Here is a 25,188-nt window from a genome sequence, read left to right on the forward strand (position 1 = left end):
TGAATGGCTTTTGGTCTCTAGTAAATCTTCTATTTTAACAAGTTGCCTTATGCATCCACTCCAAGCCTTCTCCCAAATCCTGGGTGAAAATTCTAGCCATAATCAAATTTATCTCAGTTTTTATTCTGAATTTGGATCTCAAATCTCTTAATACATTTACATAAAATTAATTCTAATATGACAAAATTTTAACACTTCTTAAATATTAGTGGTGAGTATGGATATTCCTTGTATTATTCTTTCAACTTTTCTGTAGGTTTGACAATTTTAATAATAAAAGTTAAGTAAAAAAAGTCATACATAAATGTTACATTTTGGTATTTTAATGCGTTCCTAGTGAAGTAATGCTAATATATACCTACACCGCTATACTGTATGTACCTTGACATGTTGGTGTGCTATAGCATGTATTTTATCTTTGAAAAATTACGAATGCTTCGTAGTTTCCTAGTAAATTCTATTATTACTTTTAAATAAATATATAAATTGAACTATCTTCTATTTTTATGAATGTTGCCAGAATTTGACTAAAATGTGGCTCTGATTCTTCTGTAGCAGCAGAATAGACTAGCATTTTTAGGCTGTGATGACAGAGCACACATCTTTATTTGAAAGAGCATCCCTTTGACACACCAAGAGTTGAGTTTGCACAAAGTTAGGGGTGTTGTAAGCATTTGCTAGTTGCACAGAAGAATCGGCTTTGGTGCTCCCTCCCTCTCTCTCTCCCACCTCTCAGTGTGACTCTCCACAGAGCTGCTTCCTAGGCTCTGTAAAGTGGACCCCTTCTGTGATCGCATAGGCTGGGGAGTCCTGAGCTCATTTTTCCACCAGTAACTACTCTGTCTAGATCCTCTTGACTTTTGGAGCCCATGCTAGGGAGCCTTGCCAGGCCAAGTTTCAGGAAAAGGCACTTTTTGGGAACTGCTGGGGAAATGAGAACATGTAAGAGGATTGAATTGTGAAATCTGTAAAAGGACTACGGCTCTTCTTTGCGGTTTCTTTTAGGCCTGCTCCTCAGTCTTTCTTTCCTTCTAATTCCTTGAAGTATTAGAGTAAAAGCTATTTTAAAAAGCAAAGATTCCTACTTGCACAGAGCTGATACAAGGCTGTGCTTAAATATGACAAAGATAAAAATATTCGTTTTTGTTCATTCGGGCTACTGTAACAAAAAAAACATAGACTGGGTAGCTTAAACAACAAACATTTATTTCTCACAGTTCTGGAGTCCAAGATCAAGATGCTGGCAGATTCAGTGTCTGGTGAGGACCCCCTTCCTGGTTCACAGACAGCTGTCTTCTTACTCTGTCCTGACATGGTGGAAGGTGCCAGAGAGTTCTCTGGAGTCTCTTATAGGGTCACTAATCCTATTCATGAGGGCTCCACCCTCATGACATAATCACCTCCCAAAGTCCCCACCTTCAAATACCATCATCACATTGGGGGTTAGGATTTCAACTTGTGAATTTTGGAAGGGCACAGTCAGTCCGTAATAGTGGTGCATAAGTACTTTCTATCATGTAATACAGTGCAAAAAATGTGGGAAATAATTTATGTGAATTCTCTTCTGAGTTGTGAAACATACGTACTAGTTCTACAAATTTATTTTGTTGCCATAACGGAGCCCAAACATTCCACTTTACATCTCCTATTGGCTTTTATTACAGTACTCAAAATTTTTTTTGCTTTCACAAAGTCGTGATTGGTGTGGTTTTTATAAACTAAGTGCAGTGTACATTTTAGTTCAATGGTTGGATAATTGAGAGTGAATGAATAATGATTGAAACATAAAATTTTAGAACTTAGTACATGCAAGATCTTCTCTGGTTTACTTAATATTAAGAGAGGTCAGTGAAACTCAAAATCATTTCAGTGACTTCCCCAAGATCACTTAATTTATGGCAGACCAAACCAGTTGATGTATCAATACAGCTATTAGTATAGATACTTAAATATTGGCAACAATTAAGGTATTCAGAATATAAAGCTGTAATTTACTAAACAATATTATAGTGCACACAATATCTTATATATAAAATTTCACACAAAATGGACACTTTTACATAGGCTGCAGAAGGATAAGGGCTAAAAGCACTTATTATTATCAGCCTCTCTTTTTTCTGATATCCATTTAGCACATTGCTTTTCACAGGCTTTACAGATTGAGAAATATATATTCCCTAAGTGATCATTTCCCTTGATTTCTATTACTCATTTCTTAAAGTTAGTTTCTAGTTGTGTCAACTTTTGTTATAAATACAATTATTATAGAGCTCCATTGATCTTTTTGTTTTATTTTAATTTGAACTCCCTATTAGCTTTTCTTCTGTTGGAAAAAATAAATCCTCCTGTATCTATGCTGGCAATTACCAAGGAAGTCCGAATCCTTTCAAATGGTGCTTAGTATTTTGAAGCATAAGAGGTATAATATCCAATTTTTCAATTTTGAGGGTTATAATGACAGTTCTATGACTACAGAACATTAACCCAAAGTATACTTACATTTCATTAAGTATCTAGGTCATATAGAAGCATATTGCTGATACTTTCTATTTTAATGGATTACAAAGGGGAAAACAATTTGGGGTTCAAAATTAGAATTCTGAAGATAGTGAAGCATGTTTCTAAGAAAATGCAAGTATTCAGTGTCAACGTTGTAATGAAAATTTTCTATCAAAACTATCATCAATTTTCAGTTCTGTACTTTTTATCTTTCTTATCACTAGTTTCTACCTCACTATTTTTTTTTGGTATGTCAGTGCATTTATAAATATGAACATTACAATAAAAATAATAAAGGGGGCTTCATAATCTTCTTCAGTCAATATGATTCAGTAGAATTTAGATATTTCAATATGAATATTGCCCTCAGACGCATTTTCCCAGGACACTATTTTGACCAGATATTTTCTTTTTCAGGATTTATATTGCTCGTCAGATCAAATTTAAACATGTGTCAGATTTTCAAGATCCTTCATAATCTGTGTAAATCCTAATTAAATTTATTCCATATTCATAAGTGTAATGATCTTTGTGTTTAACTTTAGATTAATTCAGTAAACATTTATTGAAATATTACTATCATCTTCATTCTAATCTTTGCTTCTATGACTTTGCAATGCTAATCTTCTAGCTTAGATGGTTAAAAATAATCTTTATTCATTATTTAAGGCTTATTCATGAAGCTCCGTTAGTCTATTTCATTCTACTATGTACCCACTACTAACAACCATGCACATATAACGCAATTTTTTTCCTCTGAATTACTATTACAGTGTGTCACTTAACAACATTCTCCTGAGTGACCTTGAATTGTGTCATGAATATGAACTTCTCGTAAATTCATTGTCAGTATTTATATTTTAATTCAGTGTGACCTCCAGTGTTTGGGTCACTTCAGGAAAATTTACTACTGTGAGAAATATGAGAGAAAACCAACAATCTTGAGTCAGGTTCTTTGAAACTACTAAAAGATGCAAAGTTTCACTCCACTCTTAAAAATGACCTGGAATATCTCCATAAAATTTTCTAAGTCTCATGTTGCTGATGAATGCATTTATTTGTTTATTTTTTCAATTTATAAAGCAAGAATAAAACAGGAATTAATGAAAAAGCAAGAGAAGAATTTAAATAGTGTATAATGTCATGGTAGTTTAATGAATACCATTTAATGTAACTGGTTTCTGAATTGACGTAAAATCAGTTGATATACCTTTTGAAAAGCCTTATACTAATCAGGTATATAACTTTTCTTTCGTTATATGTAGTCATTGTGGTCATTTCTACAGCACAGTGTGATTTAGTTAACTAACTGGGAATGTAATACCTTCAGATCAGGTTTGGCATACCACATTTCTAACTATTATTCCTTTCCAGGAATGCAACCCACTGTAAAAAAAGAGCTACATTTTATTTTGCCTTTCTTGGCACAGCTGAAATTTTCTGCAGACTTTATATAATTTTTCAACATATCTAGTGAGAGTTCAGGGAACCAGACGTCCTGATAAGCTACCTGACTCGGTTGACATCAGATAAACTTGTCAAAAATGTGTAATCTATTCTCCTGGATCCTGGCGCGTGTATTATCTGTCATGTAAGAGAGACTGTCATTTGTTCTACCTTTGGTGTGCTAGAATCATCCACTGGCTGAGTAACTTCAATTACTTTTTGCAAACAAAAACCTTTATTTATCCTGGTAATGTATTTTTGTTCATTTCCAAAATCTCAAGTAATTTGTTACATGAGACTATCTGGCAAGTTAAAAATAAATTCTTTAGATATGCTGATTAATTTCTTAAAGAACATCATGTTGTATCATAATGTTTCTTTATTTTAAAAATTCCTTTCTAGTTGAAAAAAATTAGTGCCAGACTGCCCCAGACATCCATTTTTAAAAGTTATTTTGTAAAATAAGTTTATAATATGGAAATTTTCCTTTCTTTATCTCAGTGTCCATACATCATCACACCACTCATTATGACATACTGAATGCATTAATTAATATCTGTGGATGTGATTTGGAGGTTTTTCACATATTTGACTTCATAAAGAGTACTCACAAGACATGGGTGAGCTTGTTATCACTAGCTTCTCTTTTCTTCTGGCACCTCATACCATCTGTAAATAAGAAAAAGATCATAAGAGGCCACTAGGATGATTGAAATTGTGCTTCTAGAGAAAATCAGAAGATGTTTCACAGGTTGCTTGAAGAATGTCATCAACTTGTATAATTTGAGCATGGTCCAGTATTTTGTTTTAATATCTTCTTAAGAATAAATAAAAATGAGTTTATATATTATCCATGACTTTCTTCATCTTCAAACATTTGCATTGTATCCATTACATTTCCATGGCTGTTGTTGCCATGTGTCTATTCCCAGGTCATTCCATTTCCTCTCATTTCTTGACAGTTTTTGTTCCTTGGTCTCTATCACTCTTTTCCGCACTACTCCTCTCTCAGTTCCTGGCAATTGCAGTATATGTGTGAGAGATCCTTCTAAAGACCAGTTCCTTGTCCTTCTCTCCTCCCATGATCTTGTCCTACATATACCTCACCCATTGACTTCCAATCAAATCCTTGATAGTATCATAGCCTATAACTGCAGATCCTGTATAACCTGATTCATACATCCCCACCTGACTACCACTTCTACTTATATTTCTGGCTTACTTCCTCTGCTACCTGCTAATATCCAATATTCCTTTATTTAATTTTTTTTTTAACTTTGTGTTACGGAAATTTTCAAAAGTAGAGAGAATAGTATGTAGAACCCTTATGTAACATCAACCAGCTTCAACAATGATCAATTCATTGCCAGTTTTGTTTCATTTATTATAATGTGAAGTAAATACAAAGCAATATATCATTTCATCTGTAACTGTATTAATATGTATATTTAAAAGATAAGACATATCTTTTTATTATTATACTACTATCAACATAAAAAATTAACAATTCCTTAATATCTAACCATCCTTTAACCCCAGCAAGACCTTGAGTTCATAGATCCCACTCCCAGTTCACTGCCTCTCACATTCATGACATCCTCCTTCCTCTCTTTATCTAGTTTCAATCCCGTGGTCAATCATTTTAGCCACTCCACATTACATACACCCTCAGTTCCACTTCCTTCTCTCCCTTTGTTATAGTCTCATGGCCAGAACTACATCCATGGTTAAATCAAACTCTTTGCCTGCCCCATGCTTGCACCCCTGCAGATGAACAAAGTTGGAGAATAACTCACAACCATGTTGATTGGTCTCATTTTAAATTTATGACTTGGTGAGTCCTTAATGCTTCCTGCAATCATACTATATTTCTGTAGTCTATTCCTTTTCCTACCATCCTAGATAAAATTGAAGCATTCAGAAGAGAACTTCCACATCTGCCCTTCCCCCAGCATCTGCACCCTTATACTTGGCCTTCTGGATTGACATTACAGATAATCTTTTACTGGTCTTTCTTCTCTGTGCTCTAATCACTTTAATTTTGTCCTAGATCCTATCTCTTATTGCCTACTCAAAGACATTGCTCCAGAAATTCTCTTCTTCCCCACCCCACCTCCCACCATCTCTTGCATCATTAATTTTTACTCTTTATTGGAGCATTTCATTAGCATACAGAAATGCTGTTATTTCTCTCATCTTAAGACAAAACAAAAATTACAACTTCCCTTGACCCAGCTTCACCCGTAGCTACCTCTCCATTTCTCTGCTTCTTATTGTATTGAAATTACTCAAAAAGAGTTGCCTGTACCTGCTGTTTCCACTATCTGTCCTCCCATGCCTTCTTAAACCCCTTCCAATAAGGCATTTACTCTTACGCTCCACTAAAACTACACTTGTGGAAGTCATCAATAACCTGTATGTTACTAAATCTAGTGAATTCTTAATCCTATGTTACTTGGTAACATAAGGATTTGTGTAGGGTTTGACACACTTGAGTACACCCTCCTTCTTGATACACTGTCTTAACTTGGCTTCTGGGTTGCCACTTTCTCTTAGTTTCCTCAGTCTCCTCTGCTGGTACCTCCTCTTGTCCAAAGGCCCAGTCCTTGGTCTTCTTTTCTATTTGTTAAGTCTCCCTTGGTGATTTGGATTTAATTGTCATCTTTACACCACTGACATCCAGTTGACCTCTCTGGCCGAGACTTCTCTACTCAGCATTCCACTTGGATATCTAGGCCCCTCAAACTTAGCTTGCCTTTTTAATCTTCTACCTAAAATTTAGTGTAACTGTATTCTTCCCTATCTCAATTGAGGACAATTCACTCCTTCGGGTTGGTGAGGCTAAAAACTTTAGAGGCATCCTCTTTTCCCCCTTTTTCTCTCATATCCCACATTCAATCCATTCAGAAGTTCTTTGGGCTCAAACATATCCGGTATCTGACCATTTCTCTTCATCACTGATTGTGACTAGGACCAGGACCATCTGGTCCTAGCCACCATCACCTCCCACTTGAATTGTTCCAGTAATTCTAATTGCCCCTCCGTTTCCACCTTGGCTCCTACTCTTAAAGGCTGTTCTTAACATAGTAGCCAGAACAATCCTTTTCAAACATAAATCAGATCATATTTTTACGTCAACTTAAAAGCCTCTGATAGCTTACAATCTTATTCAGGAAAAAATGCTGAAGGCTTTATAATGCCTTCAAGGCATTGTGATTACCCTCTCTGTTTCTCATTTCATTTCCACTATCTCCTTGCTGTTTCTTGAACGTGCCAGGCGTGCTCCTAATGTAGGGCCTTTGCACTGCTGGTTTCCTCTGCCTGGAACACAATTTCTCAAGATGTCCATGTTGATGACTTCCTCAATTCCTTTTATTTCTTTGCTCAAAGGACACTTTCTCAAAGAGACTTACCCTCAAAGCCCTAAATCTCTCCTTCTTGATTTCCAGGGACCCATGATCCCCCCTTACCCTCCTCTATTTTTACCCAGTAAGCTTATCGTCTTATAGCTTATCACATATTGATCTATTTATTATATTTATTGCATATAGTTTCTTCCCCCACTAGAATGGAAACTTCACAAAGGGCAGGGATTTTGTTCTTGTCTGGTGCATAGTAGGTGGTCATTTGAATGATTTCCCCTTGTTTGAGCATTATCTCACTCACATTGCTTCTCAGAGTCAATAATGGTTCTGTTTCCAATAGTTGACCTGGACTATCTCAATTTTAGGGACATGTTCTTTAGGATATTTATCTCTGCATTTACCTTTTTAATCATATCGCCTTTTTTGTCCATTTTTTTCTTTTGCTTATTCTGTCTGCTAAGCTAATTTTAGGCACATGTATTTAATTTTCTGGTCTTCAAGTCTTCTTATACCCTTTCTTGTCTTTGGCCCAGTCTTAGCTATGTTTCTATTTCTAGATTTTTTTCCTCTGTCCTAGTTCCCCAAGACTTTTATTCTTAACAGCTAGTTCCACAAATCTTGCTTATCCCTGGAAATGTTTCCCCATGAAAAATTGTAGCAACAATTTCCACCTTCTGTCGATCTGTGCCCTCCATCTACCCTATAGGCAACCTTGCTATACATGATTCGAATTTGCCCTTCACACAATAAACTACTGAAAAGCAGATTCCCTTTGACTTAACGCTGGTATGAAATTAGTTAGTTTACAAATCTGTATACAGTCATTTGTTTATTTCCAATATACTTTTTATCCTCTATTTTAGAAAACTGCACAAATATTTATGTATATATTTATATGTATTTTGTATTTAATCATTTTCTACGTTATCCAGTTTTTACTGAAAGCAAGCAATTTCTATTGGGTATCTAAAATTGTTTCGTATTCTTACCTTCAACAGGTTATTGCTTTAGTGATGGATATGTTTACAGATGTGGACATTTTCAAAGAAATAGTGGAAGCATCAACTCGAGGGATATCTGTATACATTCTGCTCGATGAGTCCAACTTTAATCATTTCCTAAGTATGACTGAGAAACAGGGCTGGCAACTTCAGCGTCTCAGGGTAAGAATTCCATGTGTTGTTTTTTTTTTTTAAGTATTTTGTGTACCGTTTTTATCTCAGCTGAATTTAAGGCATGTTAAACTGTATTACTCCAAGTGTAAAACAGAAAAATATATATATATTTAAGGTGGTATAATGATCGATCACAGAAGGGTCCCCTTGTATTTTTCGGAATGTGACTGAAAACATACATCTTCGTGATGATTTTATCTGGTGCTTTTCTTGATGGTGGGGCACTTAAGTTTCTGAGTTAACTTTGCTGCCCGTCATAATTAATGCTTCAATTTTGCATGTGCAACCTTGAAACTGCTGACTCAAGTGATTCTTTCATTCAGTAGATGTTGCTTATCACAAACATTTGGCGTAATGTTTTCAGTTACATTTGACTTTTTAAAAGAAGAGTGTCTTTCAATTTTAGTTATTTTGGCATCATTCTACTAAAATCTAAAAGGATCTCTTGCAGTAGGACCCTAAGTGATTCATGAAACCATTCTGTATAAATGAAAAGTAATATCTCCTATTTAAGTTATGTTAAAATACATATTTTAAGTGACTATTTCCCTTGAGTATTTCTTTTTTGGGTGACGTTTCAAAACTTGCTTCTCGTTATTATTTTTTGTTATGTGTTTTTAAAAATTATTTCAAGTATGGTTGTTTGGTATTAAGGTTTTATATGGACATATATTTTACTTTTCAAAATATCCCCTTTCTAAGCATAATATTTACCTTATATTTACATATAATTCTAGAATATTCGAGTGCGGACCGTAAAAGGCCAAGATTATCTTTCAAAAACAGGAGCAAAATTTCATGGAAAATTGGAACAGAAATTTTTGCTAGTGGATTGCCAAAAAGTTATGTATGGTTCTTACAGGTAAGATCATTGTGTTTACCTCCAGTGTTATCAATCATTTGTAGAATTTATTGTTTCAAATTTCAGTGGAATCTGTTTAGAGGCTGTGCCTCTAAAGAACATTAGGACACTGGGCAAGTCACGTTACTTCCTTGGGCTTCAAGTTCTTCATCCCCAAAAAGTGGGGGTTTGACTACTATCTCAGGTTTCTTCCAGCTCTATAATACTATAAGTGTTTTTACTCATGAAAACAGTATGTAGTATGGACTTAATAACAATTGTTCATAAAAATAGAAGCTATTTATCACTTTGAAGAACCTGTTGAAGGGATTGTTCTTATTTTAGTATTCCTAAGAATCTGATCATTATCGTGTGGTCACTACAGTGCTAACAAGAAGGCATTTAAGAGTCTGGCTATTAAAAATGCCATGGTCGACACTAGACAAGATTACTGAGCCCCAGAGGCTCCTCTCTGGCATCTCTCAAGGCTACCACTGGTGGAATATCTACTCTGTTCAAGCTTGGCTCTTACATATTTCATCCCCAGTCTTTATGACTTATCTGCAAGGCAGTTGTTTTCCTCTACATTTTATAAATGATAAAACTAAAGATCCAGAAGGTTAAGTGACTTGTCTAAAACCCCACAGCTGAGGGCCAGAGGCAGTCCAGGGCTGGCAGCACAGTCCGGGTCAGGCTGGCTCCAGAGTACAAATGCTGCCCTAACAACCCCCTTATAAATCCCAGCACCAGCCCTGAATGGGGTACACAGTGAGGCTGTGTCAACAGGCAGATAAAAACATCCACAAATACATGTGAACTGCTAGGTCACCAGGCCTGAGTAGACTCATTACTGAAGATGAAGGGAGGAAGCCAGGAGAGCTATGGATGTGAACAGGACAGTGTGAGGGGAACCTGTCCTTCTTCTCTTAAGGATTTAAAACATCCACCAGACAGAGGCAGCGTGTCGAAGTGGACAGCTGTGGGCAGGTTACTTAACTTGGTTGTACTTTAGTTTGCTCCTCTGTAAAATGAGTATCATTGTAGAACCTACCTCATGTCATGGTTGTAAGAATTAAATGAGTTAATGCATCCAGGGTTCCTAATGTTAGCTATTATTTTGGGCCTGTTTTAACTGTTAGTATTTGCTAGCTTTCTCTTTAAGCTCAGGGACCCTTTTATGAAAATGCTGTTTGGAGTTCTAAAGGGAAACTTGTTAAGAGCAGAAATTACAACTAGGGCTTGAAATTAATGAGTCCTTTTAAAGACTCATTATATGTGTATGTATTTGTTCAGACCCACTTGGTTTTAGAGGGTTTTTAATTGCAATTTTAATTAAAATTGGGACTTCACTTGACTTGTAATATTGTGTTTATTAGTTAATCTCATCATAATGAATGCTTTCTCACCTCAACTTTGTTTTGCTACCACTAGGTATTACTAGGTACTATAAGTTGAGATGACTGTGGCTGAGTTACTTTAGAACTGATGCTGGGAAAAACAAACACGACAGCAACAAAAACTTTTTATCTTTCTATCTTTATCGTAAGCCAGAGGCAGTATTTAAATTATTATTTATGGAAGTGAATATAGAATGCCCAGGACCACAGATTATAAAAATTCAGCTAAACTATTATCTAACAACTCTATGTTCTTTATTATTTCATGTTAATTTTAAGTATACTTCTTTAAAAAATTAATGGTTGTCAGCTCTTGTCATTTTTGTTTTTTCTGACTAATTATCATGGACTTTTCCTGTTGGTAACAATATTCTAACAGGATCTGATGGAACAGTTATGAACCAGTCTTCATAGAAACTGGCTAAAAATATTTACTTCTTTTTGGTTATAAACAGCCTTGGCCTCTCATATTCTAGTATTGCCACTGTTTTACTCATAGGCAAATTCAAAATGCCTTTTTCTTTAATTCAAAATTCTTTGTCATAAAATGTCTTCATATTCTAAATTCCCAGCATTTTTAAAGAGGCCTTGTGTCTGTACCCAACATAGTCACACATTGTGTGACAGATCACTCATCACGATGATGGTTTTATCAGGAAAACACAACAGGTGTTTTGCCGTATCATGATACTAACATTGATGAGATAAAACACTTATATACTGTATATCAGAGTGTGTAAATCAAATTTTGAATTGGATACCTTCATTTGAAATTGTCATATGAAAATCTGGAAGATATTTACTATTGTCCACAAATTGACTGACAGAATTTTATAAGCTTTTATTTTTTAAAATCTTATGATCTCTATAAAAGTTACTTTCAAAAGTCAAGTTTCATTGAAGTTGTTGGCTCCAAGGTGCCATCTTTGATCAGACTTGAAAATTGTCACATTTAAAGATCCATGCTACAACCAGTGTGTTGTTGCTACTTTCACTCCATAAACCTCACTTTCTAACCCCCAGCCAGGAACTCAGAGTTTTTGAGCCACTATTTAACATGTGAATTTATAACCACATTCCTCATTTCATGACTAATGTATGACAGTGTGTTTGGAGGGTGTGGGAGTAGTAGGTTAATTTCATTTTTTATCCAAGTAAATATATGCACATATTCTTAAAAATCAAATATGACTAAGAGATATGCAACACAAACAATAGTTTTTGTTCTCCGTCTCTATCTACTCTTGGTTCCTGACCTCCAGATGCAATTATTTAATTCTTTTAACTAGTTTTTCTGATACTTATTCCATTCTCTTTATAAGTATGTGTTTATACTGCTATTTCTCTATCACTTTTAGATATGATCTCTTGACTTTATATTATGATAATTGAGGCATTATATTTCCTACCCACTCATATCCACTTACCCTCCTGGTCCCCATTCACTCAATACAGTTTTACCGCAATTTTTTGGTTAAATGAGAAGTGTGGGTTTACATTACTGAAATTGTGTCAGAATTGATCATTGATGAGCCGTGCAGTGATTTATGACATTTCCTTTTTTGTATAAAGTGAATAAGGACCATTTTGCTTTGTTTTTATTCATTGTCTTTGTTTTCTATTTATCTATTGATATTTCTTTTCCTGTTGAGTCTGCAGATTTCTTGGCACATGAACAACTTTTCCAAATGCTCATTTACTACCAACAATCTGTGATGTCCAGTCCGGACTAGCAGGTCTTTCACCTGGAGCTCAGCTGGGGTCCTGGTGTTTCCCGTGTTCCTGCATTGTTTGAGCCACAGTTTCCCATTTTTAATCCTGTATTTTTTCTCATTTTTGTTTCCAAGTCACAGTCTTTCTCCCAAGTTTGCTCAAGAACACTTTCCATCAGCATGGGATTTTTTTTAAGTGCAAAAATTCATTAGTTTAGGTGATTTATGGCTTAACTGGGGATAGAACTCTAAGTTGAATCATTTTTCCTCAGAAGTGGAAGGCATTGCCTGCAATCAAAATTGCTGTTGAGAAGTCTCAAACAATTGTTATTCCCATTCTTTTCATATAACTTTTTTTTTTTTTTTCTGGAAACTTCTAGGGTTTCTTTTTTATTCCCCACTATTCTCAAATTTATTATGATGTTTCTAGGTCTAGGCTTTTTTTCATTTGTTGTTCTGGGTGTCTTTCAATTCCGGGAAGTTTTCTTATTTATTCTTTGATAATTTCTTCTTGTGTTCAACTTGATTGTCTGTCTCTCTGGAATTATTATTAACTAGATTTCTGCTCCCATTGTGTTTTTTTCCTCCAATTTCATCCAGGGGTGGGGGGTATTATGCTTCCTGGGGGATTTTCTCAATTATATCTTCCAACCCTTCTATTATAACTTTCTTTTTAAATTTTCCTATAAAATATTTTGAACATCTGCTACTTGCACCATTTACATATCATCCTGTTCATGTTTTATAGGTGCATTATTTTCTCTCTTTATTTCTTTGACGATACTTATTATAGTTTTTGTGTGTGTTTTTTTAAATGTATTCTTATTTGTTCATTTTCTCTGTTTCCTCCAGCTGCCTTTTTCCTGTTTGTTTTGGTCTCTGTTTTACTCTTAAGCTTTTAAGCTTTATAAGCTATCTTCTAAACTTCTAATGTTTGTCGGTCTTTTATTATGTGTTGATATTTAGAGACTATAGAGCTTATTGGAAATTGTGTGGGAAATGCTTATCAACAGTTGAGTTTATGGCACAGCGGTTGGCTGGGATCCTGGCAGTTTTACAGGAAGATCCCTAAATGTCAGTATAAATAGCTCTTTTATCTGGGCTATTCAGTGTTTCCAAAGAATAATCTCTATATTGAATATATACAATTGAATGTCTTCCTGTTACCTGAAATTATATTACGGTATTATATTCTGATTTACCAAAGCAGGGAAGCTTTTCCAATTGCAACATATTCACCAGTACCATTATCTTCTCAGTTTCCTAAGCTCAACACCCGGAGGTTATTTTTATTTCATATCCTATGCACATCCTTTATGACGTACAGATATTCTGATTCTTTCTTCTTGTTACTGGCTCAACATTTTTACTGATTGTCCAATTTCTACTCTGGTTTGGGCTCTTATCATCTTATTCCAACTACTTAACTCATCCTAGTAAATTCAGTCCCTCATCTTTCAAGTCTATACTGCAAATAGCTATTAGAAAAAGTCATTCCTCAAACATCTCTTTTTATTATAATTTATCCAAATTTGGAAACAAATCCTATACAATCAAACTCTCTGCTTTGCTTTCAAGATTTTCTCCACTAGTTCATATATCTCTTATATAGCTTCTTTACTTCAGCTGAATATAATTTGTTTTCTGTGTTCAACTGAAACATGGCCATTATTGCTTCCTTCCTTTTTCCATGTTTCTTCTTCCACACAAATTGTCCTCCCACACTTTTCATATCTGAACTTCTGGGTATCTAGTCTCTGTCAAAATACTGCTAAACTTTCACTGTCTCCAAGGATTTTCTCATATTTGATAGCTGACTATTCATTTCTTTACTTGCTGTATCTAGCAAATTTTTTATTCATGTCTTCGGTTGGATTGAAAATTCCTTCAATGATTCACTTTTGTACCATTTCTTTTCAGTGAGCTGGTGGCCTGCTCATCTGTACATAAAGTGCACCTTGTAAATATTCTTTTCATACCATGCATTCAATAAGCATACTGGATAAAAATAAGCATATCAGAATAGCAAGATTCTTAAGTTGTATACTGCCATTTATGATATTTTATGTTTTAAATTATTACTCTATGCATGCTTTTAATATTTTCATTTGCCTTTGTTGTTGTCTCCCCTGTAAAACAGTAAGCTTCTTCATTGTGGAGAATGTCTCTGTCTCCTTTTTTTTTTTTTGTATTGACCCCCATTATATCATCTACATTATTTGACACATAACACATTAGCAATTCCTTTTTCAGCTCAGTGACTCTGTATGTTACATTATCTAGATTTTTAAAAATCAGATTTAAAATTTTATATGAAATTTCAAGATAACTGTCACCCAGAAACTCTAGGAAAGAGGTTAGAAGTTCAACAAAGTACTATAAAGTAGTTACAAGAAATTGTATTCTGTATTTAAAGAACTTAATTGGCGTTCTGACTGGCATGGTGTTTTCCTCATGGTTTCTGAGGACTCAGTTTACCAATCCTGTGTACACTGAGTGCAGTGAAGTGTGCCCTTTAGTGACTGAGGCCGCTGTCCACAAATCCTGTCTCTGTTTACACCTCCTGGCATCCTAAGTTACACTTACTGAGTAAGCCATGTAATACATACTGAGTAATACACACATGTATTAGCCAGACCTATCATGCATTATAATATGTTAGAACCAAAAGGAACTGGAGCGATTATGCTGTCCATGTCCTCAGTTTGGACATGAGGAAACTGAGGCCCAAGCTCATGTGGATAGATAGTTCTGCAGAAGCTAGGTCTCTCAACTTTTCCTCTGATACTAGCTTGCCTGCACCATTCCAGGATGCTACATGTGAAATATGATATCATTTTTTATTCCATAAAATTTTAGTAGACAGACATGCAAAATGCACAGCAGGCTTTTCTTTGGACTTCCAGAAAGTAGTGTAAGAAATTTTGGGTGGATTAAAAGTGAGGACTTGAGTTGCTTTGTTATTCAAAATAGGAACCTGGGAGTGGGGAGACATATGTATGGCAAGAATTTAATGATTGAAGATGTTCTAAATTATGGTAGCCAAGGAAAACAAACAAAAATACTCTTTTGTCAACACTAAATGACATTTGTTTTAGTAGAGCTATTATATTGTCATTAATCTTTTAATAGCAAAATTAAAATTTTCCAATTTTGATTGTTTTTTAGCTACATGTGGTCATTTGAAAAAGCTCACCTCAGCATGGTCCAGATTATCACAGGACAACTTGTTGAGTCCTTTGATGAAGAATTTAGAACTCTCTATGCCAGATCCTGTGTCCCCAGTTCATTCGCTCAGGAAGAATCAGCAAGGGTGAAGCATGGGAAAGCACTCTGGGAGAATGGCACTTACCAGCGTTCAGTTTCTTCATTAGCCTCTGTTTCCAGCCAAAGAAACCTTTTTGGTAGACAGGACAAAATGCATAGGCTAGATTCTAGTTACTTCAAAAACAGAGGGATATATGCCCTAAATGAACATGACAGATATAGCATAAGAAATTATGTATACAAACCTCATTTTGTTCCAAACTTTAATGGCCCGAATACAATCCGTCAGTGTCAACCCAGTCAGATGAATGAAAATTGGAAGAGGCATAGTTATGCTGGGGAACAGCCAGAAACAGCACCATACCTGCTGCTTAACAGAGCTCTGAATCGAAACATTAATCCTCCTAGTAATTGGAAAAGGCCTTCAGATAGTCTCAGCGTGGCATCCTCATCACGGGGAGGCTATGCTGGCCACCATAACCCACCTGCCCAGAGTTTTGCTGATCGGCTTGCCCAGAGAAAAACAACAAATCTTCCAGAAAGGAATTCAAATGTGCGGAGGTCTTTTAACGGGACGGATAATCATATTCGCTTTTTGCAACAACGAATGCCAACCCTTGAACACACCACAAAGTCATTCCTGCGTAACTGGAGAATTGAATCCTACTTAAATGATCATTCAGAAGCTGCACCTGATTCAAATGGATCCACTCTAGGTGACCGGTTTGAGGGCTATGATGGTGCTGAGAATTTGAAAGCCAATGCCCTTTATACTCATTCTCGGCTTCGTTCCTCTTTTGTGTTTAAACCAACTTTACCCGAGCAGCAGGAAGTTAACAGTTGTACAACTGGCTCCTCAAATTCAACTATCATTGGTTCCCAAGGAAGTGACCCACCTAAAGAGGTACCAGACACCCCTACATGTGCACAGCATTTGACAGACAAACCCTTACCGGAATCAATCCCCAAGATCATGTTGCAGTCAGAGGCACCGAAAATGCACAACTTGCAGGTTCCCGAAGACCACTCAGCAGTCATAAACCAAGCTGCAAATGGCCATGCACAGTCAAACAACTATATATATACAACGTTGTGTGTAAATAAGCAGACAGAAAATCTAAAGAATCAACAAAATGAGAATCTGCTTAAAAGGCGAAGTTTCCCATTCTTTGACCACTCAAAAGCCAATTTAGATCATGGAAATAGTAAGCATTATGTATACAGTACACTTACCAGGAATCGAGTTAGACAGCCTGAAAAACCCAAAGAGGATTTGCTGAAAAGTTCTAAAAGCATGCACAATGTGACCCAGAGCACGGAAGAGGAGACAGAGGTCATCAAGAGAGACTCTCCGAGTGGGACTGCTACCAAGTCCATTTCCATTGCTGCTTTGCTTGATGTGAATAAGGAGGAACCTAACAAGGAACTCACTTCAAAGAAGGAAGTTAAGGGTTCCCCAAGTTTTTTGAAAAAGGGATCTCAGAAGTTAAGGTCGTTACTTAGCCTTACCCCAGAAAAGAAAGAAAACCTATCCAAAAATAAAGCACCCGCCTTCTATAGAATGTGTAGTAGTTCTGACACCTTAGTCTCTGAGGCTGAAGAGAATCAAAAACCCAAAAAATCAGAACCAACAGTTGATTCATCTCCTAGAAGAAAGCATTCTTCCTCATCAAACTCTCAAGGCAGCATCCACAAAAGTAAGGAAGACGTAACAGTGAGCTCATCTCAGGGGATAAATTCCCCATCCAATGAAAGTAATAAAATAATACCTTCTCCAGGTCCGGTTGAAGGCAAGTTCTTGGAAAAGGCAGGAGATGCCTCTACCCCGAGATTTAACACTGAACAGATCCAATACCGAGATTCGAAGGAGATGAATACAGTTGTTGCTCCTGAAAGAAAACCAGCTTCTCCAAGGCTAAAGCCCAATGAGCTGCTAAGAACTCATTCAATTGACCGGCGCGTTTATAGTCGTTTTGAGCCGTTTTGTAAGATTGAAAGCTCTATTCAGCCAACAAGCAACATGCCAAATACTGGTATACACCGCCCAGAAGTAAAATCCGCAACTGTAGGTAATAGTTATGGCAGGTCAAGCCCACTGCTTAATTATAACACTGGTGTTTACCACTCATATCAGCCAAATGAAAACAAGTTCCGAGGATTTATGCAGAAGTTTGGAAACTTCATACACAAAAATAAATGAAATACTGTAATTAAAAATAGATATTAAAATACAAAACGAATGTGGCTATAAATATTTGTTCAAAGAACATTGGAGACAGTTTTTCTAACCTGCCAATGGATTTCTATATGGGCAGAATTTGGCGTGTGATGGGTATGTTTACTCACATACTAATGTACAGTAAAGTTATTGTTCTGTGTGATAAAGTTAGCTGTGCTTAATTACACCATAGATGGGATGTCTCTATAAACACATGATTTTTAAATGGTAATGGTAAAAAAATGTAATTCAATTGTTTTCTTCAGACCGAAGATCTTCTTAAATCTTAAATATAAACTTCAGTGGAGAGATGGTGTATGGATTTTAACCATTCATTCTAAAGTCTTTCCTTTTAAAAAAAAATCATAATCCTCTCAGTCACCCTTTATAATATATCTTCTTGGGGTTTTCATATCTTAAAATTATGAGAAAATAGACTGAGGCCTTTTTGGTTTTTAATTACCTTTAAATTCTACAGGATAACTTTTCTATTTCATTAATGTTTTATTAATTTTCTTGTGGAGTATATACAGCTGGTTGGGCAGCCACAGCTGCCATTTAAACTATAGCCCAGCACATTTTTTACTTTGCCTGAGGTGTTTGCAAAGTATCAGCCTCACATAGTACAAGTACATCATAGGAATTTATCTTCCCAATACTTTGAAAACCATCCAAGATGTGCTTCTCTCTGCTCTGGACCAAGGGAGCCTGTACTCTATTTACCCATCAGCTGCTGAACTTTTATCGCTCTTTCTTCCTTCAAACTTATTGCAGGCCAGCAGGAATTTGGAAAACGTGAATTATTCCTCTCCTTTTTCTAATATAAAAAAGGTTTTTAGAAATGTAAACTTCTGCATAAATTTTTATCTTAGATTAGGATAACAATGCTTAGGTGTTTTGCTTGCAAAATTCTTTGCTCTTTTTTAAGCTGTGCCAAATACGGGGTGACTGCCTAGTGTTTTCATAATGGTACCGTGATGAAAATGAGAAGTCATCCTTGGCCTAGTTCTTCCATGACCGTGGGGCCTGGTTGAAAGTTTTAAATCTTTCCCTATCTTAACTTGATGATGATATTCAGATCATAAGATACTCCTTGCCTTTCTTGGAGTAATGAAATGAAAGCTCCATATCCATTATAGAGACTTTAACTTGGCTTTACTTCTTCCATAAAGAACAGAATTCAAGAAACAATGTATCATTTGAGAAGTGTGAAGTGTTTCTGTAATACTTTAAATATATTATTTAACACCTAAGTTGCTATAGGGGGCAGTATGTTGTTTTAAAAATTCAAGATTCAATCAAATATTAATATTTATGCCATGAAATAATTAAAATAATGGCATTAAAATGTCTGTGTCATTAAAATGATTTTCCATAGTGTTTAAAAACCATGATAAGAAACATGACAGGAGAAAACATGGCAGTAAGGAAAAGAAAACCAAACATTTATTGGGCACTTATCATAGACGGGGTCTTGAGCTGGAAACTAAAGTCCCCACAACAATATTTTGTGGGTACCATTGTCCTCATTATTTACAGATGATGATTGAGGTGATAATTGAGACATTGAGACTCAGAGAGGGAATGCCCCAAGTCATGTAACTAATAAGTAGCGATAGTAAAGTGTCTGTAACATTCTGTCACATCACATTACCTCCCAACTGTGTTCAAACTGCCTCGCCCAAACTATTGAGAATTAAATAAGAGAACATTTATATTTCCTAACTCAACAGCAATCAACTGAGAAAGGTTTAGTTGAATTCCACTAGACAAGAAGGACACACAGGGCTTAAAATAATCATAGTAGGTGAGATTAGGAGATTAAATGGAGATTAATTTCTGAATGTAACATAGCAGGCCAGTTTTAATTGCTAGGCAGCCATTTTGATCTCCTTCCTGTTGACCTGTGACGAGAGGAAGGGAAAGGGAACCATAAGTGAGTTGTAACCTGCTTCTGTGCTAGAGAAAGGAAGGTTAGGAAGCTAGGCAGGGGATGGAGCTCAATGTTAAATACATTATCTTATTAAATATTCACAATAACCCTGGGAAGTAAGTACCTCCATTTTGCAAATGAGAAAACTAAGCCTCAGAGAAGTTACGTGACTTTCCAAGAGTTACACAGCTCTGAGTTGGTACAACTGGGGTTTGAACACAAAAGCCTGTATTTTTAATACTGTACCACACCATACCTTGCTGGCTTCTACTCCACTATGCTTGAGGAAACTTCTTTGAAAGTAGTTGTCTCTGTCTTTTGCACTCTCTTTACAAATTGCAGATATATACCAGTAACTGTACAGCAATAGCATTTTATAAACACAAATCCAGAATATAATATTCAGTTTCACATCATTCATAAAAGTAGGGTTTAAAACTCCTGTTATAACATAGGGAATTCCCAAGTACTACAACATGGGATTTTATTGTTTCTGAAAGCTAAGTATAATAGGTTGGACATTTTGCACACTTCTTAATAAATTAATAGCATAAAAAGAAAACTTTGAGAGGGAACAGTCATTTTTCATAGGAAAGGTAGCCAAGGATATTTACAAAAAATCTGAATTTTAAAAAAAAACCTTTGGAATGTGTATTTCCTTAGATAAGGAATTCAGTTGCAATAAGAAAAATGTTTCTAATTGTTAGTGGGTTAATATTTAGAGTCATCTGGAAATTGTATGATCTTCACAGATTATTAAAAAGCATTAGAATTGGGGTCCAATGAGTGAAAGAGATTTTTCACTTTGCTCTTACAAAATTCACTTCTGTAATTTCCTTTACCCATTTACAGCAGGCAGAACCCACAGTTAACCAAACCAGACTGACTTCACTATTACTCACTCTCTGCTGGTGTTAGATGGAGCATCTTTCAGAGCTAAGGGGATAATGGGCTACTTGTCATTAGGCAGCTCTGAAATTCAAAGTCCTGAAATTTAGAGCAACGTAACTTTAAAGCTGAATTTACAGCTAGAAATTAAGACTAGAGTTTTAATTTCAGAAAATTACATAAAGGCTTTTGTACAGCAACTGCCATCATTTTGGGAAACGTAGATAGCTTTTCAATAGTTCTTGAATTCCTCCTTCCCTGATGGCATTGGGCAATGCGGGATGCTTTCTTTCACCCACCTGTAATGGATAGCTTAGACTTGCACAGCAGATTAATTTTCCTCTGCCTTTTTTCTTTGATTATTTTCCTTCACTTTTTTTCATCCAGAAATATCTGTGTGTCAGAATCTATACATAGTAAAGTTCCAAAGTTTCTGCAGCTGAGAAACTCCTCAGGGTTAAGACTGAGCTAGTACATAATACTTCAAATAATTTACTCAGATTTTAAGTTTTAAACAGACACTACCAAACTTCATGGATGTTATCACTTCAAGCAATATACTTTCTTTTTTCTCCCCATATTAGTATTGGTGGAAAGATAATATCACTTAAATGTACTTTCATATTAAAGTTTGGTAAGGCAACTTTTACTCTACATACTACATTAGTTTCTAAGGAGAAACTCAAGAAAATAGGTACGAATTCAAAGTAGTTCTTTGCAGATAGCTTCAGAATAGTCTAAGTGCCTGTATCCTACACATGCTGATATCCCTCTATAGTAATGGTTGGGATTAGCCGCAATTCTGACATGGTGTATTGAGGTATGGGTATATGTGGGCAGTCTACGTTTGTGGAAGAAATGTCTTGTTTAATTAAGATGACATCTACTGTAACCCAGATAAGCAAGGGAGAAGGTGGAACTCTGGCTACATTCAACTTGAACTTTACTCAAGATTATCTGGTTATTCAACTATTATTCCACAGATATTGGTCTTTCATGAATATCTGTTGATTCTTAAAGTGCCTATGGCTAACGACGTAAAGTAGAATCATTGTTTCATGTTAACTATGTGTGATCCTGTTTAAAATAAGAAAAAAACGTTTATCATAATATTCAGTTTGGTTCTAGAATATTTAAAAAAAAAAGGATGAAATTATGAACCGAAGAGTCAATTTTTTATATGTATACAATGTTAGCAAAGAAATATTCTTCCAAATCAAGTTGTTTTTAGATCTAACAAATAAATATTAAATAATTTTGTACAAATATCAATATATCGTAAGGTGTTTATTTTTTATTTGCATACACTGGATTTCTCCATGTAAGCTCATGCTTTCACTTAGTCATTATATCATGAATTTAGATTTTTATACATTTCAAAATATTTCTCTATGAATTTTGAAATCATAGCTTAAACACTTTTGGTTTTATTTTGATTAGCAATTATATTTCATACAATTATTTATCCATATTTGATATCCAGTGACAATACTCTTCAAAATCATATATACTCATTCTCTTTATTTCTATTTCTACTGGAATATGGTAGTTATTTTAAATAATTTGTGACTTTGAAAAATAGAGAATCTATTTCATTAGGAAAATTGGTAGCTGCATTTGGATAACTTAGTAAAATACTCTAAAGGTGCATTTGCATTAGATCACTTAGTGACATTAAATAACCTACAGTTTGAAAGTTATTTAAAACTCAAAATGCAGTTTCCTTAGAAAAAACCATATCCCTTATATCACAGAATAGGATGCAATTGAAATACTGTATATTGGGAATTAAATAGTGTCCTTTTAAAGGCAAATTTGATTTTCAAGTATAATTTTAAATAGTTAAGTAAAAACAAATTTTGATTTTTTTGTCCATTTGCCATAAATGCTGAAGTGTGAGAAAAACTTTCTTCAATGGGATAGTATGGGAAATAGATAAGGTTTTACTTTTGTGGCCATCCTAAAGAAAACTTATTAATAGGCTCAGCTGATTTAAGGAATCAAAGACCATCCATCCTGAGGTAATTGGGCTAGGTAATGATGCAAGGGCATTAAAAAGAGTTACATGCGTGGGGCCAGCCGGTGGCGTAGTGGTTGAGTTCGCGCGCTCTGCTTCAGAGACCCGGGGTTTGCAGGTTCAGATCCCGGCCCCGGACCCAGCACTGCTCATAAGGCCACACTGATGGCAACCCACATAAAAAGTAGAGGGAGATGTGCACAAATGTTAGCTCAGGGCCAGTCTTCCTCACCAAAAAAAAAAAAGAAGAAGAAGAAGAATTAAGTGTGTATCCTGCCTGCGGAAAAGACTCATGTGAGGTGGAATTACCTGAGCTGAAAGCAGTAAGAAACAGAAGCAAAAGATATGCAAAAGAAAACTCGAGTTAACAAAGAAAAGTATAACAGGTCAAATTGGACATTTCTGCCTTAACAATCTGTTTCAACAATCTGGGTCATTTATTTGTTTAACAGTCATACTGGGAACCTATTTTGTTCCAAGTATGTCGGTTATAGTAGACTTTTGATATAAGAAAAAAGAGAATGTCTGGATAATCAGAAGCTGCAGCAAGTTTTCATGAGTGTCTTACAAATACCCCAAACTAACAGCAAAAGTGTTTATGCTACTTGAAGGCTGTTTGCCCAAACTTGTACATTGATGTCCTCCGAGTACCTAGCAGAGAGTGCACATAATGGGGCCAGCCCCGTGGCTGAGTGGTTAACGTTCCCTGCACTCCACTTTGGCAGCCCAGGTTCAGGGGTTCAGATTCCAGGCATGGACCTACACCACTCGCCAGCCATGCTGTGGTGGCAACCCACATACAAAAATAGAGGATGATTGGCACAGATGTTAACTCAGGGCTAATCTTCCTCAAGCACAAAAAACAACTGCACACATAAGAGATGCCTGATGAATATTCTTTGTGTGAACCCAGTCATTTCCTTAACTGTAGTTAGGTAAATATATATTCCATTAACGTCCGTTCGTTAAAAAGTGCATTTTATGACTATCTGAATAGCCATTTGTATTAAAAGGCATGGATGGGTTGATGCATCGGGGGTCTTAGTTTAAATTTTAGCCACATTTACCCTAGGATCTGCACATCTTTAGAGACCCAGCAGGGCTGGTCTTCTGAGAATATATTTTTTTGAAGGAAAGAAAACCACTGATGAAGAATTCATCCTAAAGGAAAAGAGAGTAGAGCTGTTCAAATTCACTTCAAAGGCAATTGGCACAGGAGGGAAGGAAGTGGTGACTTTGTGTTAGTCATTTAGATGTCAACCAACAGGTCAAATATGTGGGACTGTAACGGCAGAATGGCCTCTCTAAAATCTCCAGAGATGGTGCACGGAGAGAGTCAGGTGTAGAGGCTACTGCCGTGGACATCCTCACCGTGGCCCTCGCACATGGCCTCCCGTTTTCAACAGCAGCCTCCGCTAATCTTGAAAGGTTATTAAACAACTGCAGACTCTTTGCTGGTCAACAGTTAGGCCCATCTACCACTTTTGGTGTGGGCAATAATTGGCAGTATTGCCACAGTGGCCCAGAGCAAGAAACAATGGATGCCAAGAGAGCAAAGCCCTCTAGGGATTCAAAGAACATATATGGTAGGAAATTAGGGGGTGCTGACATTCCACCAGAACATCTCTAGATGGGAATTTACCATTCCCTTACTCCTAGCAAACTAGGAAATACGAGTTATATCTGTAACATGTCCACAACAAAACACAAAATGTTTGTGACAAAATTCACAAAATGAATTTGACAGAATGGTCTCCACTATTTCACTTTCATTAGAAAGAGGTAAATGGGAGGGTGGGGGTAAGCCCCAACAACCCCCAAAATAAAACAAAAATAAGAACTTTTAATCAGGGATGTATTTTAGCAAACAACTTTCAGAGCATAACCTGATACTAGCACATTTTGTCTCCAAATTTTTTTTCTAGCTATGGGAATATTTTTAATAATCTTTATGTGTCTCAATCATCAGGCAGATTCAATTAGATTTAATAGACTATATTTTAGAAAGAAAGTTCACTTGTTTTTCTTTGTGTATTTTGGTTTGTTTGGTTGTTTAACAAAATACCAAAATCTTATTTTAGTTAACTATTAAGGCTAAATAAGTCAGATATTCATTAAATTAAAATAAATATTCTAGTTAAAGAGGATCTACCATAAAGCTCAGAATTAAATGTTTTTACAAATGGGAAGTCTAAAATACTTGAAGTTTGATTTCTCATTTTTCTTTCCAAAGCAGAATCTAATATTGCTCTTCTAAAGACAGAACAAAATTCTGTTACTGGATAAAAATAGGAAGAAGAGTAGAGAGCAAGTGGAAAGTGCATGTTACTTCTATCTTCTGACAAACCTGTTTTGACACTGAACTTCTTTTATTTTTTTATTATAGAAGACCCTCATCAGTGGAGAGGGCTTCTTTTTTGTGTGTGTGAG

General features: G+C 35.7%; 1 protein-coding gene across 3 annotated transcripts in view; it reads left to right on the forward strand.

Moving 5' to 3' along the window:
* Positions 1–22,013, forward strand: part of SACK1B (scaffolding CK1 anchoring protein B) — a 79,819-nt gene extending 57,806 nt beyond the window's left edge. For all 3 annotated transcript variants that reach the window (XM_087438732.1, XM_087438730.1, XM_087438729.1), the window contains exons 3-5: positions 8,309–8,473; positions 9,223–9,347; positions 15,604–22,013. In XM_087438732.1, the coding sequence (XP_087294858.1) occupies positions 8,309–8,473; positions 9,223–9,347; positions 15,604–17,902 (2,589 nt within the window). In that variant the 3' untranslated portion in view covers positions 17,903–22,013. The remainder of the gene's footprint in view (positions 1–8,308; positions 8,474–9,222; positions 9,348–15,603) is intronic.
* The last annotated feature ends 3,175 nt before the right edge of the window (positions 22,014–25,188 follow it).

This window comes from Ceratotherium simum, chromosome 13 (assembly GCF_057802395.1).
Source record: "Ceratotherium simum simum isolate JZ-2026a chromosome 13, ASM5780239v1, whole genome shotgun sequence".
Lineage (NCBI taxonomy): Eukaryota > Metazoa > Chordata > Mammalia > Perissodactyla > Rhinocerotidae > Ceratotherium > Ceratotherium simum.